This window comes from Megascapheus bottae, chromosome 17 (assembly GCF_031878675.1).
Source record: "Megascapheus bottae isolate mThoBot1 chromosome 17, mThoBot2.hap1, whole genome shotgun sequence".
NCBI classification, from domain to species: domain Eukaryota; kingdom Metazoa; phylum Chordata; class Mammalia; order Rodentia; family Geomyidae; genus Megascapheus; species Megascapheus bottae.
The window spans coordinates 625,091-642,957 of record NC_143525.1 but is presented as its reverse complement, the minus strand read 5'-3'; the positions used below and the strand labels follow the sequence as shown (position 1 = coordinate 642,957).

The window sequence follows — 17,867 nt, the reverse complement described above, 5'->3', positions numbered from 1 at the left end:
TGAACTCAGGGCCTGAGCTTTGTCCTTGGGCTTTTTCCTCAAAGCTAGCACTCTGTCACTTTCTCTCCTCTCTCATTTATTATCTGCCCCTTTCCAGAATCTGGTGTGAGTGTCCGGAGAATGTCCCTGGGGAGTGATGCAGGGCAGCTTAGTCTCAGCACCCATCTGTTCCTACCACAGGCAACCCATGCCTGGGTCCTCCTGTAACATCAGCCATAGGGTCAGCTGGGGTCAAGACCAGGCCAAAGGAGCGTGTTCACCACTCCAGTCCCAGATCCTACCATCTCTGGTCTTTGCCTTGGAACAGTGTGGGATTTGATTCTCGCAAACCCCATAGAAGGTGGTGCCAGTTGGTTGAGGTCCCTTTTGGGATGGAAACGCCTCTTGGGGGTGTGGGCTGATCTCCTTGGAACCCCTTTGCTTTCCAGAAAGTAACTCTGTTCACAGGCAGCTGGGGGCCCTGAAGATTCCCAGCCCCAAGGGCCTGGCTTCCTGCCCAGAGCAATTTCCCTGTTAATGGCTTGTCAGGAAGAAAACTCCTATCAGCTGGGGGGTTGGGGGGAGGTTCAGCTTGGACTGGGGTGGCTGCTGCTTCAAACTGGAACCTTCGGTACCTCCAGAACCACTCCAGGGAGTTCAAAGCACCAGTTTCTCCTCTCTAAGCTTCATGTGCAAAATGAGGAGCCGGGGGAGGGGGCTTTCGGCTTGGTTGTGTGGGGCCCTGGCACAAAGCGCCGGATCACCATGGAAGAAGCCAGCAAATGGGTACATGCACAGGAGTCGGGTTCCAACTGGCTTCAAGTCCTCTGTCCTCAGTGTAGTCCATCTTCTAGGGTCCTCTGCCTGTAAGGACATGCTATTACATCCCCCTTACAGATGAAGAAGCAGGCTGAGAGCCCAGGCAGTGCCCCAAACCCCAACAGGTGGCAAAGCTGGGCGTGTCTTGTATCAGACTTCTCCAGCTAGGTGCTAGGCCAACCCCCCCCCCCCCCCCCCGCCATGACATATGGGACCTACGTGACGCTGGCTAATGTGAATAGCTGCCTCCTTCTTCCTCTCTAGGGATGGGGAAGTATGAACAGAACAGGGTGGATGGAAGGACAGGAAGCTGGGAGTGGAGACACCCCAGCTGCTAAAGTTGATGTGCATACGCCCAGGCTTGAATTTGGACGAATGGATGATGGCAAGAGTGTAGAAAGACAACACCAAGCAGAAGGATGGGGACTGGCCTGCCCTCTTCCTCCTTCTTTCTCCCTGCAGGTACCTATGCATGGGGCTGCCTGCAGACCCTGGGAGTATGGGTGGGCGGGGAGAGAGAAGGGGAGGGGGATAAGGTATGGGGAAAGGGACAAAAATTGTCCCTGACTTTGAAGCAGTTCTTGACTGAGCTTATGCCCAGCTTACACGCAGACCCTGGCTAGAACCCCCAGATCTATCCTGTCAGGTTCCTGCCGACTGGGAGGTGGCCAGTAATTTTATCTTTGCCTCTGTGGTTGGTGGTTTCCGGCCAACAGCCCTTATTTCCGGAGGCTCAGCAGGGTCCAGGCGGAGCCTAAGGGGGCAGTGGGGGCTGGGCTGGGTGGCCCCACCAGCTCCGCCTCTGTCTATCTTTGGGAATTTATTATCATGGGCACAACCAGCCAGCAGTTTATTGCTTGCCAGGAGCCAAGAGCTCCTGTGACCACTCTGTGATTCTCCCTTCCAACCTAATCACCTTTGAGCTAACCTGGGACTCCTGACCTCTGACCCCACCTTCTCTGCCCCAGGGAAGACGTTGCAGTAGCCCTGGGTGCTCGCTGAAGCAGAGACGGTACTGAGGCTCAGTCCTGGCTTCACCATGCCACCCCGATGGCAGCGGCTGCAGGATGAGCTGGCAGCCTTCTTCTTTGAGTATGACACCCCTCGAATGGTGCTGGTGCGAAACAAGAAGGTGGGCGTTATCTTCCGGGTGATCCAGCTGGTAGTTCTGGCCTATGTTGTTGGGTGAGTCTTCCCCCACCTCCTCCACCCCACACCTAGGTCTGTCCTCTGAGCCCCAGAATGCCATGAGGGCCCCCTTCCTGTCCATGTGCTGGAGACAGCACCATGCTGTTCCAAAGGAATGGGAATCCCTATGAATTGACTGTCAAGATAGGTCCACTGAGGCAGGAGGACACCCTTGCTCCAAGTGTGTGGTGACAGAGACAATGCCAGGACCTCAGGAACTGAGTCTAGTGAATGCTTTCTTCAAGTGATGAGTGGTGCTTACCGCACGCTCTTTCTGTCTCTGTTCACCCACAAACTCACACTCATGAGCTGAAAGCCCCACCTCATGGGACAGGCCAGAGGACAAGCTTTCTTCTTACCTCCCCGGTTTGAGTTAGGGACTTCTGGAAGCTAAGAAACTCTCAGGTTCCAAACATCTGGCCTCAAGAATGGCTTGGCCAGATCAGGGATGCCAGATAGCTCTGAGTGCATCCCACTGCATCACTGTACAGGTCAGAGTCGCAGGGGGTTTTCCTTGGCTGTCCTGGGACCATCACCCAGAGGTCACTTCTTTTCTGAGATCAGTTTGATTGTCCTGGAAGCCATGATAGGCCTGTCCTTGTGTCATTTCAGTGTGTGTGTGTGTGTGTGTGTGTGTGTGTGTGTGTGTGTGTCCTGACCAAACCTCCAAGTCTAACACACACTCTGTGTCTGGCCATCTAACCAATGACCTGGCTGCTGGGTGTATCCCTGGGGCTGTGTCTGCATCTGTCCCTGCTCAGAAGTGTTTGGGTAAGCTGGGTGCTGGAGGCTCATACCTGTAATCCTAGTTACTCAGGAGGCTGAGGCCTGAGGATTGTGGTTTGAGGTCAGCCTGAGCTGAGACTCTAATCTCCAATGAGCAGCAAAATATGAGAAGTGGAAATGTGGCTCAAGTGGTAGAGCCACAGCATTGACTGGAGAAAAGCTAAGGGAGAATGCCCTGACCTTGACTTCAAGCCTCAGTACCTGCATTAAAAAGATAATACTAGGGGCCAGGCTCTGAGTTCAAGCCCCAGGATTGGCAAAAAGAAGAAAAGAAGAAGAAGAAGAAGAAGAAGAAGAAGAAGAAGAAGAAGAAGAAGAAGAAGAGGAGGAGGAGGAGGAGGAGGAGGAGGAGGAGGAGGAGGAGGAGGAGGAGGAGGAACCCCTCTGTTCTACCTTTTTTTTTTTTCTTTTCTTTTGGCAGTACTGGGGTTTGAACTCAGGATCTTATGGTGCTAGGCTGGTATTCTACCACTTGAGTTACTCCTCCAGTCCTGCTATTTTTTTTTCTTTCTGGTTATTTTCAAGATACAGGCTCCCAAATTTTCCTCCTGGGCTGGCCTTGAACCATTTCACTCTTAGTCTGCCTAGTAACTAAGATGCCAGCATCTGGCTGCTCTGCCTTCTTTCTCACCATCATGGCATTCGGGGACTTCCGAGTGGGCAGCAGGGTGCTACTTGTGCCCTGTTATGAGGGCTTCCTATGCTGTTTTCAGATAAGTGGCTGTGAGTGGCGCCAAGGCCCTGATGTGTAGTTGTCCGGGCGGAAGAGGAAGCAGTGATGCTGCTAAGGGTTTCTTCCGGCTGCCCTCCAGCCTGAGCTGGACCACCTCCTCATCTTCTTCCCTCCCAAAGTCTGTCTCCTCCACTCTTCTTTACATGTGTTTGGGGAAGGAGTCAGAGGCCCAGGGCTAAAAGAGAGGCTAACCAAGATCTGAACCAGTTTCATGATACCAAAGAAGGCGTTGAGATCCTGGAAAGGAAATAAACTCAGAGAGGGTCACTGAAACAGCCCAGAGCACACAGCAGCGTTGAAAAGGCGGGGTCTCTTGTTGCTCCTGCCCAGGCTTGGGTGTCCCTGACTTGGATTGTCACTTACATTATCTCTGTCGCCCTCATCTGGCGATTCTCTAGTACTGCACTGGCCGGTAGACTCTTCTCCCCTCCCCCCCCCCAACCCCCAACTGCAGACTGAGCTAGAGGCTTGGTTTCCCCCACTGCTACTTGGGGCAGTTGGTAGAGGAGAAATGTTGCTCTTTTCTGAGGACTAATGAGCTCTGCTCTGCAGCTTCCCTTTCCTAGATGTCTCTCTGCATGTCTAGTCCCGTGAGTATGGCAGAGCAGGCAGCAGGGAACACCACAGCTAGACTCCAGCCCCAGATGGGGAATGAACAGGCAGAGACAGAGTGGAACAGAGGGACAAGCTTTGGAACACAACTTAGATGAAGGAAGCCTTCTATCAACTTAGGAACACACAGAAAGAAAGCTCAGGGACAGTGCTCAGGCCTTGAGTTCACGCCCCAGGACCAGCAAAAGAAGGCGGATGTGGGGCTGGAGTATGTGAGGGAGAGAGATCAAACCAGGTGACACGCTGGTAGAACCAGCCAGTTCTTCTCTGGATGACAGTTATCACTTGTCCTCAGAGCTACCAGCAGAGCTCTTGAAATCATAGACTCAGAAATCGCCAAGTGATTCTGGAATACAACAATGGGGGTATGTTATTGCTGGGAGAAATCTACACAGGGACTTTTTTCTTTTTTTGCCAGTCCTGGGGCTTGAACCCAGGCTCTGGGCACTGTCCTTGAGCTTTCTCAAGGCTAGTGCTCTACCATTTGTGTCAGATCACCACTTCCGACTTTTTCTGTGCATGTGGAATTGCACCCAGGGCTTTGTGCATGCTAGGCAAGCACTCTACCACTAGGCCACATTCTCGGCCCATGTAGGCAACGCCTTTGTGCTGGGTACCATGCCAGGGGACCGAAATGGTGGGACACCAATGGGCAGAGGGAAAGGGAAGAGCTGAGGATGCGTTTGCCAGAGTTTGTTTGGCTTCTGGGACCAAGGCCAAACCAAGCTAATCTTCAAAAGAGAAGCTGGGTATGAATGCAGGCTTCAGATCCAACTGGGTCTCCATGACCAGAGTACTGGGAGGCAAGCTCTGGGTGGATGTGAAGGAGTTTTGGTCCAGTTTGAGCTCTTATATGAAGCCACCCAGGATCCTTCTCCTCTTCTCAGCTCCGCTCTGCATGGTTCTCAAGCCGAGGTCCAGCTCTTACTGGCTGGGATTGGGTTGTATATCCATCCCAGAACCAATCATTGTGGTCAAGGAAATGGAACACTTTGATTAGAGGAGTGTGGTTGTGTACCCAGCCTGGTCCAAAGAGCTAATTCTGTGGGAGAAGAATTCTAATTGGCTCAGCTGAGTTTTTGTTTGTCTGGTTGTTTAGTCATTCTATAATGTTCACTTATTTGGGCCCAGGAGTTTGGCATAGTGCTAGAGTGCTTGCCTAGCATGCAGGAAGACCCAGGTTCAATTCCTCAGTACCACATACATAGAAAAAGTCGGAAGGGGTGCTGTGTCTCAAGTTGGTAGAGCTGTACCTTGAGAAAGCTCCAGGACAATGCTCAGGCCCTGACCTCAAACCCAGGACTGGCAAAAAATATATAATTTTGGCTGGATATAGTGATAGGTGTCTATAGTCCTAACCTTCAAGAGGCTGGAGGAAAACTGCAAGTTCAACATCAACGTGGGCTACAGAGGGAGACCTTGTTTCAAAAAAAGAAGCAGGGCTACATACCTGTGATCCTAGCTATTCAGGAGGCTGAGATCTGAGGATCGCTGTCTTGAACCCAGCCAGGGCATCAAAGTTCCTGAGACTCTATCTCCAATTAACTATCAGAAAACCAGAAGCAGAGCTATGGCTCAATGTGGTAGAGCACTAACCTTGAGCAAAAAAGCCCAGGGACAGTGCCTAGATCCCGAGTTAAAGCCCCACGAGAGAAGAACAAGGAGGAGGAGGAGGAGGAGGAAGAGGAGGAGGAGGAGGAGGAGGAGGAAGAGGAGGAGGAGGAAGACAAAGAGGAGGAGGAGGAGGAGGAGGAGGAAGAGAAAAAGGAGGAGGAGGAGGAGGAAGAGGAGGAGGAGGAAGAGGAGGAGGAGGAGGAGGAGGAGGAGGAGGAGGAGGAGGAAGAGGAGGAGGAGGAAGACAAAGAGGAGGAGGAGGAGGAGGAGGAGGAAGAGAAAAAGGAGGAGGAGGAGGAGGAGGAAGAGGAGGAGGAGGAAGAGGAGGAGGAGGAGGAGGAAGAGGAGGAGGAGGAAGAGGAAGAGGAGGAGGAGGAGGAGGAAGAAGAGGAGGAGGAGGAAGAGGAAGAGGAGGAGGAGGAGGAGGAGGAGGAGGAGGAGGGGAAAAGAGGAGGGAGGAGTAGCGGCAGAAGCTATTCCCTAAACCTAGCAACAACACCTGTTCTCTTCCCCAAGGGGTCTTTGGAGAGGAAATCCCCATGATAGAAAGACTAGGAAGACATAGAAATGTGACACAGTGGTAGGGGCTCTGAGTTCATCCTCAGTACCATTTTTTTTTAAATCATTAGCAGGCACCAATGGCTCATGCCTGTAATCTTCACTACTTAGGAGGCAGAGATCTCAAGATTGTGGTTCAAAGCCAGTCCAGATAGGAAGGAGTTAACCACCCCCAAATCAGAAGTGAAGTGGAGCTGTGGATCAAGTGGCAGAATTCTAGCCTTCAGGAAAGAAATTTTAAAAAGCTCAGGGACTGTGTTCAGGGCCTGAGTTCAAACCCTAGCCCTAGCATATGTGCTGAACATGTACTAAGAAAAAAGGAGGAGGAGGAGGGGGAGTGGAGGAGCTCCTGAAGACACCCCTGTGTCCTTGACCTCAGACCCTCTTGACGGTTCTCCTGAGGACAGTAGGCCACATGAAGACATGGCTTTCGAGTGGCAGACCTGGTGCCGTAATTATACTATTATTACTACCAGAATGAAGATTATTAATGCTAGATTTAACTTTTTCCCTCGGATCCCAAAACTAGCAGCCTGAAGGCCATCATAGCCCAGAAATGGTCTGGTCCCAGTGCACAGCCTGTGTGTGTTGCGGGGAGGTGGGGGGGATCCCCACACGGTCACAGTGCTGCTTGGTGTTGGGGGGCAGGGAGGGGGTTCCCAGAAGGCATGCTGGCACAGTGCTGCTTGGCCTCTGAGTTCAGGGAGGGTGGGGGTACTCGGTCAAGCATCACATTTTCCATCTACGGAGTGATGTATTGGTATTGGGAAGAAAAGAGAAAACAATCCCCTGGGATGTCAAGAAGCTCTGGTTCTCCTGCAGCAGAGTTCTGAATATGGGAAGCTCTCCCTTTCATAAAACAGCTGGCCCACGCTTGAGAGTGGAGCTGCGAGGTAGAAGCCTACTTGCCAGGGAAAGGGACCCGGGAGAGAGGTGGGCACACCCCTCTCTCTAACCAGATTTCAACACTGCAGCAGAATCAGAACTAATGTGTCTATATAGCTATAGCCTATGCTATATACATGGAGTTTTTTTTAGGCATTAACTTGTTTAACATAAGGGTGTGTGTGTGTGGGTGTGTGTGTGTGTGTGCGCGCGCTGATTCTGAGGCTTGAACTCAGGGCCTGTGTGTTGTCCGTCTGAGCTTTTTATACTTACAACTCTACCACTTAAGCCATAGCTCTACTTCTGGCTTCTTTTGGTGAATAAGAATCTCATAGACTTTCTTGCCTAGGCTGGCTTAAACTCCAGGCCTTACATCTCAGCTTCCTGAATAGCTAGGATTACAAGCTCATGCCTGGCTAATAAATACTTTTTAAATTCTTGTTTTATAGATAAGAAAGTAATGGACAGACCAAACAACTTACTATAAATCAGACAGCCAGGGAGACATGGTTGTTGGATATTATTGATCAGCCTCTGAGCCCTCGTGCTCTGCCATCTCAGGGGAAGAAGCAAAGCAAAGTAGATGTATGGGTCCAAAAACTATGGTACATATACACAATGGAATTTTACTCATCCATTAGAAAGGATAAGATTATGTTATCTGCAGGGAAATGGATGGACCTAGAATAAATCATGTTAGGTGAGGAAAGTATTATGTTTTCTTTCATATGTGGAAGCTAGATCAATCATATAAGGGGACATGATAGCTTATCCAGGACTCTAGCCATTTACACACAGTCAGATCGAAGAAGGATAACATAGCTGGGTGCAGTGACTCACACCTGTAATCCTAGCTACTCAAGAGGCCGAGATCTGAGGATCACAGTTCAAAGCCAGCCAGGGCACTAAAGTCCATGAGACTCTTATCTCCAATTAACCACATGAAAACTGGAAATGGCTCTGTGGCTCAAGGGGTAGGGCGGTAGTCCTAAGCTGACGAGTTCAGGGACAATGCCCAGGCTCGGAGTTCAAGTCCAATGACTGGCCAAAAACAAAAATAAAAGTTGGATACCAGTAGGGGAGGAACCCAAAGGCATAATTCCCCAGAACATTTACCACACTATTTACCAAAAGAAATTCCAAGAAATGGAAACATGGATTATTTATTTTGTTGGTCATGGTAATGATGATGGTGTTATTGTATGGGTGTTTTTTTTTTTCTTTTTAGACTTCTGATGGGGAGAGAAAGGGAAGGCTCACAAAGGGAGGGGGAAGGGAGAAAGAATACGTCATTCTATTCAATATATACTATATGGAATATGAACTGTGCAACTTGTGGGCAGGGACAGGTAGAGGAAACTAGGGGAACACAAAGAAATGGGTGACTCTGTCCAAAAGAGAAATGTAAGCATTGCCCGAATTATGAAATTATAACTGCTCCGTATACACGATAATAATAATAAAATTATATTTTAAAAATAAAGGAAGGAGGGAAGGGAGGGAGGGAGAAAAGGAGGAAGGGAAGGGAGGAGACTTCTTGAAGAAGATTGGGCTGTAGGCCCCAGGAAGCCCTGCCCTGGGGAAAGCATCTGGGAGGTAGGTCTAGCTCATTCATCCCAGGGAATCAGCATCCTCTCAGGACAAGGAAGATGCAATTCCAGACAGAGGCCAGCAGGGGGAGGTAGGCACCGCGTCCTGTCTCCAGTCAAGCCTCTCCTTCCTGGGCTTTGGAAGCAGAGGGCACTGTGAAGCGTGTGGTAAAGACAAGGAAGGCCATGACACACGTGGTGGGTCCCAGAAAGGGCTGAGGCCATGTCCTGCTCACTTCCTGCTCAGACCCCTAATTCCCCACAGGTGGGTGTTTGTCTTCGAGAAGGGCTACCAGACCTCAAGTGGCCTCATTAGCAGTGTGTCCGTGAAGCTTAAGGGCCTGGCAGTGACCCAGCTCCAAGGCCTGGGTCCCCAGGTCTGGGATGTGGCTGACTACGTTTTCCCAGCACAGGTGAGCTGACTCGGGGTGCACCTCCTCCCCACAGCCCTGGATCCGGGCTGGGAGGTCCTGACTTTGCTCCTTGCCCTTTGGGCCTCAGTTTCCTTGGGAACCTGGTGCTCTCACACTACAGTGCTGTCACGGGGTGTAGAGGCTGCCAGGTCATATGCCATTGTCCCAGGCCCCCCTGCCCCTCATTGCAGGGGGACAACTCCTTTGTGGTTATGACCAACTTCATCGTGACCCCCCAGCAGGCTCAAGGCTACTGTGCAGAGGTGAGGATGCTGGTCCTGCCTGGACCACTGGGGAGATAACGGGGAAGAGAAGGCCCAGTGGGCATTGACAGGATGGCGTCCACAGGGCCCCACGGGTGGGAGGGCTTGGGGCCAGTACCTCTCCTCCCCCAGAACCCAGAAGGAGGCATGTGCAAAGATGACAGCAGCTGCACCCCTGGGAAGGCGGAAAGGAAGGCCCAAGGTAAGGCTGGCATCCTCCTGGCACCGCTGTGGCCACTACTGACACCAATCACCATGCCTGCACGCCACACTCTGCCTGTGTCCACACCTTTCACCTGAGCATCCATCCTGTCTCTCCCTCTTAACCATCCTGATTCTGTGGGCCTGTCCACACCTTGATGTGTTTCCTTCCTCAGCTCTGTGCCCTTGTTGTCCTCCAGGGGACTTCCTTCGTCCTATAGGAATAGCGCGGCTCCTCCTTTCCTGCAGGTATTCGTACAGGCAAGTGTGTGGCTTTCAATGACACTGTGAGGACATGTGAAATCTTTGGCTGGTGCCCCGTGGAGATGGATGACAAGGTCCCACGGTAACGAATGCCCATACTTTCTGTGGGGACGGGGGGCCCCCAGCTGACACAGACATCTGGATCTGGAAAGAGCCTAATCCTGCTTCTCTCCCACCCCATTCTCACGCTATTGAGTGGCTTAGGCCAGAGGGTCCCCTTGGCTGAAGTCCTGTGAGGCTCCGTGGCTGCAGAGCCCCAGGCTCCTCCGTATCTTGCCCTGTGAAGCACATGGGTGCCCCTGGGGAGGGGTGGTGAGAAAGTATGATTCTCCCCCAGCCCTGCCCTTCTCCGAGAGGCCGAGAACTTTACCCTCTTCATCAAGAACAGCATCAGCTTTCCACGCTTCAAGGTCAACAGGTTTGTGGGAAATGTTGGGAGACATTTAAGCTGTTCTTGGACATTCCAGCTGTTTCCAACTCTTTATCATCTCCCTCTTTCCTGCTGCTCTTGCTCTGTGGGCAGAAGCCTGTTGGGATGGGCATTTAGAGATCATTCTGGAGCCTGGGAGAGTCCTCAGGCACTGTGGGAGACCATGGGCGCCTTATGGCTGACATATGGCTGCAATCCATGTCCTCTGCCCTGACAGACGTAACCTGGTAGAAGACGTAAATATCACCTACTTAAAGAACTGCCTGCATCACAAGACCCTGCACCCTTTGTGCCCTGTCTTCAACCTCGGCTACCTGGTACAGGAATCCGGCCAGGACTTCAGCATCCTGGCTGTAAAGGTATACGGGTAGCAGCAGACATAGGGAGCACTGGTCTAGGATCCCAAGAAGGCCTGTGAGGCTTGATTCATCCTCCCTAGGCTCCCTGGTACAGGCCTAGTATGTACCTGGGTCTATAGCCTGCTGTCCTCACAGGGTGTGGCTGGGTCTGGCACTGAAGCGGTGCCCAGAATGAGTAGCTATAAGCAGATATTGTCACCTGAATGTTTGTTGATGTCCTGCTCCTGATCAATTGATTCACTGATTGATTGATGAGTGCTAGAGCACCAGGACAAACAAGAGCCTAAGGCCCTGAGTTTAAAATCTGCACCACACACACACACTCACACACACACACACACACACAACTTCAACAGACCTATAGTAAATGCTCTCAGCTTTGCAGGCCTCAGGGTCTACCCAGGCCAGCTGTGAGAAGCATATGTTAGCCATGGGTTTAGCCAGCAGGGCTCAGCTGACCTCTAGAGGGAGTTTCACTTCCTAACACATACCAACTGCAACCCAAGTTAGATCTTCCTGCTCCTAGAACTCTCCCTGCCATCTCCTATAGGAAACGACTCCATGCTTAGCTCCCCACCTTCCTTTCCACCTCTTTGCTCAGCCCCTTCCACCCCAGCTGTCCAGTTCCCTGCCTTGCCAGGAGCGCTCCATTTTCACTGATTCTTTCTAAAGGAGCTAAGGAGTCAGTATTCGATTCCTAGACAGCTCCATCTTCCTGAGCCTCAGTGTCTTGAAGAAGATGAGTTCATAACTACACTAACAGTTCCCACGGAGTCCTAGCCATTCAGGAGGAGGAGATCTGGAGATGGAGGCAGAAAAGTCTGTGAGGCTCTGTCTCCAAATGAACCAGTAAAAAGCTGGGTTGGAGGCATGGCTCAAGTAGTAAAGCAATAACCAAACACGAAAGTTGAGTGAGGGCGTGCCTCTGAATTCAAACCCCAGTGCCATTAAAAACCCCAACAAATTAACAATTAACCCCAGTACTTGGAAAAACAAAAGAAGATAAAATAAACAATTACACAAAATAAATAGGCTAAGCTGGACTTAATGGTACATTTCCATAATCTCAGCATTTTGGAAGCTGAGGCAGGAAGATTGAGAGTTTGAGGCTAGTCTAGACTACAGAGACCTTTGCTTCAAGAAATGAAATACATAAATTCATAATCAACAAATAAAGGACGATTGCAAGGTGACAAATGTTTCATAAACAAACACTTGAGGGCCAACATGGAAGAATAACAAGAGGCAGGTTTTATTTGAATTGCCAAGTAAGGGAAGCTTCAGCACCAGCTTCAGCTGTGGATAAATCACTTGTACCAAGATCCTGAGGTAGGAGAAAATTTGCGTATTCTAGAAATAGTCAGAAAGCTGGAGAGTGGAGTGTGATAAGCAGGCGGTGAGGCCACAGAAAGGGGCAGGCCCCTGACCCAAGGCAGCTCTTCAGTGTCTTCTCTCAAGAAAAGAAGAAAAATCTCTCTTGAGAGTGGCACCAGCTGTGAGACGGGGTTTGTTTTGTTTTTGCTGCATCCAGGGCATGCAACTCAGGGCATGATGCTTGCTCAGCTGGTGCCTTACCACTTGTCTCATGCCTCCAACTTAGCTTTTTATTATTGTTGGTCGTGGAATTTACACTCATGGGCTGGTTGCTGTTCTTGAGCTTTTTCACTCAAGGCTAGATAGAGCTCTATCACTTTGAGCCACAATGTCACTTCGGGCTTTTTCTGAGTAGTTTATTGGAGATAAGAGTCTCATGGACTTTTCTTCCTGGACTGGCTTTGAACGCCAATTCCCATATTTCAGTCTCCTGAGTAGCTAGGATGATTACAGGCATGTAATCTAGACAGGAATTTCTCAGTCCTGAGTTTCCAGATCTTAGACACTCGTGTCTCCAACAGGGAGGGGTGGTTGGCATCACTATTGACTGGAACTGTGACCTGGACTGGCACATACGACATTGTAAACCCGTCTATGAGTTCCATGGGTTGTACGGGGACAAAGCTGTGTCTCCAGGCTTCAATTTCAGGTATTTTCCAGCCCCCCCCTCCCCGCAGCCACACCACTGCCATTCCTCTTTGGGGTCCTGCTGGCTTCTCTACCTCCAGAAACCTGTGGGACTGAGCGAGTATCTTCTGAAGGGACTAGAAGTCCCTAGCCAGTTCCCACTCTGTGCAGGAGCCTGAGTTGGAGGCCTGATCCCCTATCCTGGGCCTCTGTCCCCTCAAGGTCCACCTGGTTGGTGGCAGCAGGGGTCAGGGCAAAGATTGGGAGGGAAACTCTTGCATAGTGTCTTGCAACTTCCCCCTGCAGGGTGGGGGATGGGGCGCCACTTCCTGCCCTCCTCCTTACTGCTCTTCATTACCTTCTCCTCTCCCTCACCCTTCCCCAAGGTTTGCCAGGTACTTCATGCAGAATGGGACCAACCGCCGTCACCTCTTCAAGGTGTTTGGGATTCGCTTCGACATCTTGGTGGATGGCAAGGCGAGTGAAACAGAGCCCAGGTCTTAACTCAGATGTGCTCACTGGCATCTAGTTTCCATTTCACGTCAGAGCCCTGGGCAACTGGCAGTGAGGGACAGTTCGGGGTCAAGAGGGGAGCGCTGGGGAAGGCCCCATCCTAGGTCTGCTAACTGTCTTCCCTTGGGCTGCCCCCAGGCTGGGAAGTTTAACATCATCCCCACCATGACAACCATTGGCTCTGGGATTGGCATCTTCGGGGTGGTAAGTGGAGAACACGGTTGCGGTGCTGGGTCAGCCTCTCTTCATCTACATTCAACAGCAGCAGTGAGTTCCTCACTCAGACTCAACTGTAGGGCCAGGGGTGTGGCCTAGTGGTAGAGTGCTTGCCTAGCATGCATAGAGACCTGGGTTCAAATCCTTGGGACCACATACACAGAAAAAGCCAGAAGTGGTGCTGTGGCACAAGTGGTAGAGCACTAGCCTTGAGAAAGCTCAATGACAGTGCCCATGCCTTAAGTTCAAGCCCCAGGACTGGCAAAAAGTAAAACTATAAATATAAAACTCAATGGTAATGGATCAGCTGCCACCACCACCACCCGAAACCCACAGAGTATTTGAAACAGAAGCTCTGAATCTGGAAGAGAAACTGGAGAGAGGTGGGACAGGGCTGGCTGGGTCCCCTGAGGGCCTTACCATCTCTCTTCCCCTCTCCAGAAAACTGAAGTATAAAGTTGAGGATTCTTCCTACCCACGAAGTTGGTAGGGACTGTAAATAGAGATCTAGAAGCTTCCTTACCCACCCCCCCACCCCCCAAGATTCCCATGCTCCATCTCTCCTGGCTCCTGTCCCCAGGCCACAGTCCTCTGTGATCTGCTGCTGCTCCACATCCTGCCCAAGAGGCACTACTACAAGCAGAAGAAGTTCAAGTATGCAGAGGATATGGTGGTGGGAGAGGTGAGAGAAATATTAAATGGGGACCTTCCAGGAGAGCAGGCCCCTGTGTCTGCATTGGGACACATGGTGGGGCCTCCCCAGGGTTGACTTATATGCTGCACTGTGCCCACAGGATGGACAGGACCCCGCAGCTACCAGCTCCACTCTGGGCCTGCAGGAGAACATGAAGACTTCCTGACCTACGACTCGTGGTCCTCACTAGATGCAGCTCAAGGCTTCTGGCGTGGCCTGGTGTAGCCTGGCCGGGGTGCAGAAGTCTTCTCAGAGAGTTGCCTGTCCTTGAGCACAGAAGGCACAACTGTGCCTGCAGCTCAGGGTAGACACTGGTCAAGGCTGTGTAATTCAGGGCTCAGTCACCAACTCCACACCCCGAGGGAGCTCTATCCCAGTTTTGGCCACTCTGGGTCCACAAAGCTCCAGCCGGGTAGGGTTCCTCACATACCTGTTCGCCATCTTTGTGTACATTTCCAGGACTTTCATTACCATTATCTGTCCTCTGCCTCAATTTCCCTCCATCTGAGCTCTCCAACACAGCAGCTACTGGCCCCAGGGGGTGATTTAAATTTAAGTGATTTAAAATCAGATAGAACAAACAAAAACAAGCTCAGTGAACTGTGACTGTGGCTGACATATTAGACAGCACAGGACATTTTTATCATCGCAGAAAGCTCGGTAGGTTAGGTCTGCTCACGCCCTGTTTCTGGGTGTCTTCCTGGGGAATGTTTTGGCAATGCTAGTGCCTGGCTCACCTCCTACCTTCTATGCCAGAAGCTGAAGGAACAGCCATGTGATCTGTATAGATGGACCTAGGCTGATCTGAGCCAGGCTCTGGTGGTTCACATCAAGCTACTCAGGAGGCCGAAATCTGAGAATCGTGGTTTGAAGCCAGCCTAGGCAGGGGAGTTCATGAGGCGCTTATCTCCAATTAACTACCAAAAAGCTGAGAGTGGTGCTGTGACTCAGGTGGTAGAACACAATCCTTGAGTAAATATGAAGTTCAGGGATAGCACCCAGGCCATGAGTTCCCAGGACCGGCACACATAAAAACACATTGTTCCCTTAAGGAAGGGTCAGTGGCTCATGCCTCAGAAGACTAAGACCTGAGGATGGACGTTTGAAGCTAGCCCAGGCAAGAAAGTCCATGAGACTCTTACCTCCAGCTAACCATTAAAGGCCAGAAATGGAGCTGTGGCTCAAGCACCAAATTGAGTAAAAAAGTGCCTAGAGCTTGTGTTCAAGCCCCAGTATTGTCACCAAATAAATAAATAAATAAAATCTAAATCACTGTTCTAGAACATTCTAAGTCCTGGATTGGGTATGAGAGACTTTGCTTGGAGCCAGGACCTCTTGGCAGGTGCTAGCACTGGGCAGGATCTCAAATATTCTCAGCAAGTGTACAGTGTGCTTCTGTACCATGTAGTGATTCACTCACCTCTCATGTGTGTACCCCACTTACTCTTCACATGCTCATAGCCCTCCATGCACAGTGCGAATCTCAACAACTTAGGTCCTGGAAATACAATGTATGAGCATACCTTCACCCCACGCAGAGGCACGTGGTATGGCACCATAGGAAAATGCCTCTTTCTGAGTGTGTCAGGCCAGAACAACCCTATTAGCCACGAATCCTCACTCAGCTACCTCAGATAAGAACAGAGGCCTCAGCCAAAACCTGGGCTCCTCGCTCCAGCCACAGATCCTGGGGTTTGCTCTGCTTTGCCAAGAGACATCTGGAGATAGCAAGGGATGAAGTATAATAAAGCGAGGGCACATACCTGCTTTGGTTTCTTTCCAAATCTCAGAAGTCAATGTGCCTGTCTGTGAGAAACAGCGCCAAAGGGAGCTAAGGTTCTCCTGGACTGACTAGTAAGAGTGGTGAGTGGACTGGCAAGGCCTGGCCATAGGCCGCTGGTCCAGCACAGCTGAACTCTGATGCTCTTCTCATCCTGGGTTCTGCACACCCTCTTCCCAGGGCTATGAGGGCCTGGTAGTGGGTAAAGCAGAGAACCCTGGGAGTTGCCTCCTGGACTAGGAGAGGAGAGGCTTGGATGTCTTAGAACTGGGATCCTGCCAGCCACCCTTGACTCATGCCTATCATTTGTAATCCTGGCTGCTCAGGAGGCTGAGATTTGAGGACTGCACGTTCAAAACCATTCTGGGTAAACAAATCTGAAAACCTTATCTTCAATTAACCACCAAAAAGCCAGAAGCGGAGCTGTGGCTCAAGTGGTAGAGTAGCAACCCTAAGTAGAAAGCTAAAAGACAGCACCTAGGCGTTCAAGCCTCAGTACTGGCACAAAAAAATATAAATAAAAAGGGACCCTGAGGAAATCCAGTAGGAAAGAAGGGTCTTGACTGCAGTTGACCAAGAAGGGCTCTGTCTGATGGACAACTGTCCTCCAGGCCTAGACTTATACCAGGCAGGGTCTCTCAGCACTCCTGTCATTGCCTTGAGCAATGTGCTCAGCGGGAGCAGGCTTCCCTTTATTTGCATTTAAGTCATTGGAATTGATAGGTGGGGCTAGCACTTCCACGGTGGATGGCACGGGCTGCCCCTTTAACCCTTACATCCTTAGCCTTCTGACCTCTTCCCCAGCCAAGAACCTGGGTTCTCCTGCTACCCTCCTCCTGCAGGCTCAGCTGCTTCTGCATCTCTCTCGCCTTCTCTCCTGAACAACAGAAAGGGCTCCTTCTCAGTCATTCCTTTGTCCTACCCTGTACTGTTTCCCTCTTCTCCCTCCTGCTCCTTCTCCTTACTCCCCTCTCCCCTCCCTCCAGTGCCACCCTTCCAGAAAGACCAGTTTGCCTTTCTTTCTGCAACTGATCTCCACCCCTACCTCTTGCCAAGATCATTAGCACAGCCCATGTTGCCAAATCCAAGAAGGTATCTCAGCCATGTCCTGCCTGCCCTGTCAATGTCTGATGCTGTTGCTCAAAACCCACATCCACTTACTCAGGTAGTCCTTCCAATTGTGTGTTAGACATTAGCCCAGAGCTGTCTTCCCTGAGACTTGTGTATGGGCTGTTGCCCAGAATTCTGATTCTACCTGGCACAGAGTCCCCTCTTCCTTAAAAACAAAAATGTTTTATAGCCAGGTGCTGGTGACTCACACCTGTAATCCCAGCTACTCAGGAGGTTGAGATCTGAGGATAAGGTTTCCTGGCAACAGTGACATGCATTGAGCCTAGGTAGGAGCTAGGCAGGCAGGTGTGTAGGCTTGAATGGCCCAGGGTAGTGGTGATTCAAGGAGGATTCTGAGCAGGAGCTGACTAGTTGAGGTGTTTTTGTTTTTTGCTCCTCCCCCCTCCCATCCTTTGGTGCTGGTAGAAGGATGTGAACTCTTGGCTTGGATCCTCCTTTAGCTTCCCCACTCAAGGATGACTTGAGCCACAGTTCCATGTTTGACTTTTTGGTAGTTAACTGGAGAAGAGTCTCACAGACTTCTCTGCCCTGGCTGGCTTTAAACTATGATACTCAGATCTCAGCCTCCGAGGATTACATGTGTGAGCCACCAGAGCCCAGAAAATTTGGGTTTCTAACTGAGTGTTCTGGCTACCATGTGGAGAAAGACTAGTGAGAATAGGAGATGCTAGTTCAGCATCTGGGCGGCCTGAGCTACAGGAGGGGCAGAGGAGTAGAGAGAAGCAGGCGGATCCTGGGCTATTTAAAAGGCAGTATGGCATGGCTTGGTGCTAGACTGGTTGGGGCAGGAACCTTTGCAAGTGACTCCCAGGTTTCCGGTTTGAGGGCAGGACAATGAT

The 17,867-nt window shown here is 50.9% G+C and overlaps 1 protein-coding gene across 1 annotated transcript; it reads left to right on the top strand.

Moving 5' to 3' along the window:
• The first annotated feature begins 1,700 nt into the window (after window positions 1-1,700).
• P2rx1 (purinergic receptor P2X 1) lies at window positions 1,701-14,923 on the top strand. Its single transcript, XM_090349337.1, has 12 exons — window positions 1,701-1,983; window positions 9,029-9,176; window positions 9,368-9,439; window positions 9,572-9,641; window positions 9,890-9,986; window positions 10,242-10,322; window positions 10,552-10,693; window positions 12,589-12,716; window positions 13,081-13,171; window positions 13,346-13,411; window positions 14,004-14,105; window positions 14,218-14,923. The coding sequence occupies exons 1-12, from the start codon at window positions 1,838-1,840 to the stop codon at window positions 14,281-14,283; spliced, it is 1,209 nt and encodes a 402-aa protein (XP_090205463.1). The 5' UTR covers window positions 1,701-1,837; the 3' UTR covers window positions 14,284-14,923.
• Window positions 14,924-17,867: the final 2,944 nt, after the last annotated feature.

What these genes read in the sequence shown, in the direction of transcription:
- P2rx1 (XM_090349337.1), top strand. Translation starts at nt 1,838, where the DNA reads ATGCCACCCCGATGGCAGCGGCTGCAGGATGAGCTGGCAGCCTTCTTC. An exon ending in GGATTGGCATCTTCGGGGTG is followed by an intron (nt 13,412 to 14,003) that starts GTAAGTGGAGAA and finishes TCCTGTCCCCAG; the next exon opens with GCCACAGTCCTCTGTGATCT. An exon ending in AGGATATGGTGGTGGGAGAG is followed by an intron (nt 14,106 to 14,217) that starts GTGAGAGAAATA and finishes CTGTGCCCACAG; the next exon opens with GATGGACAGGACCCCGCAGC.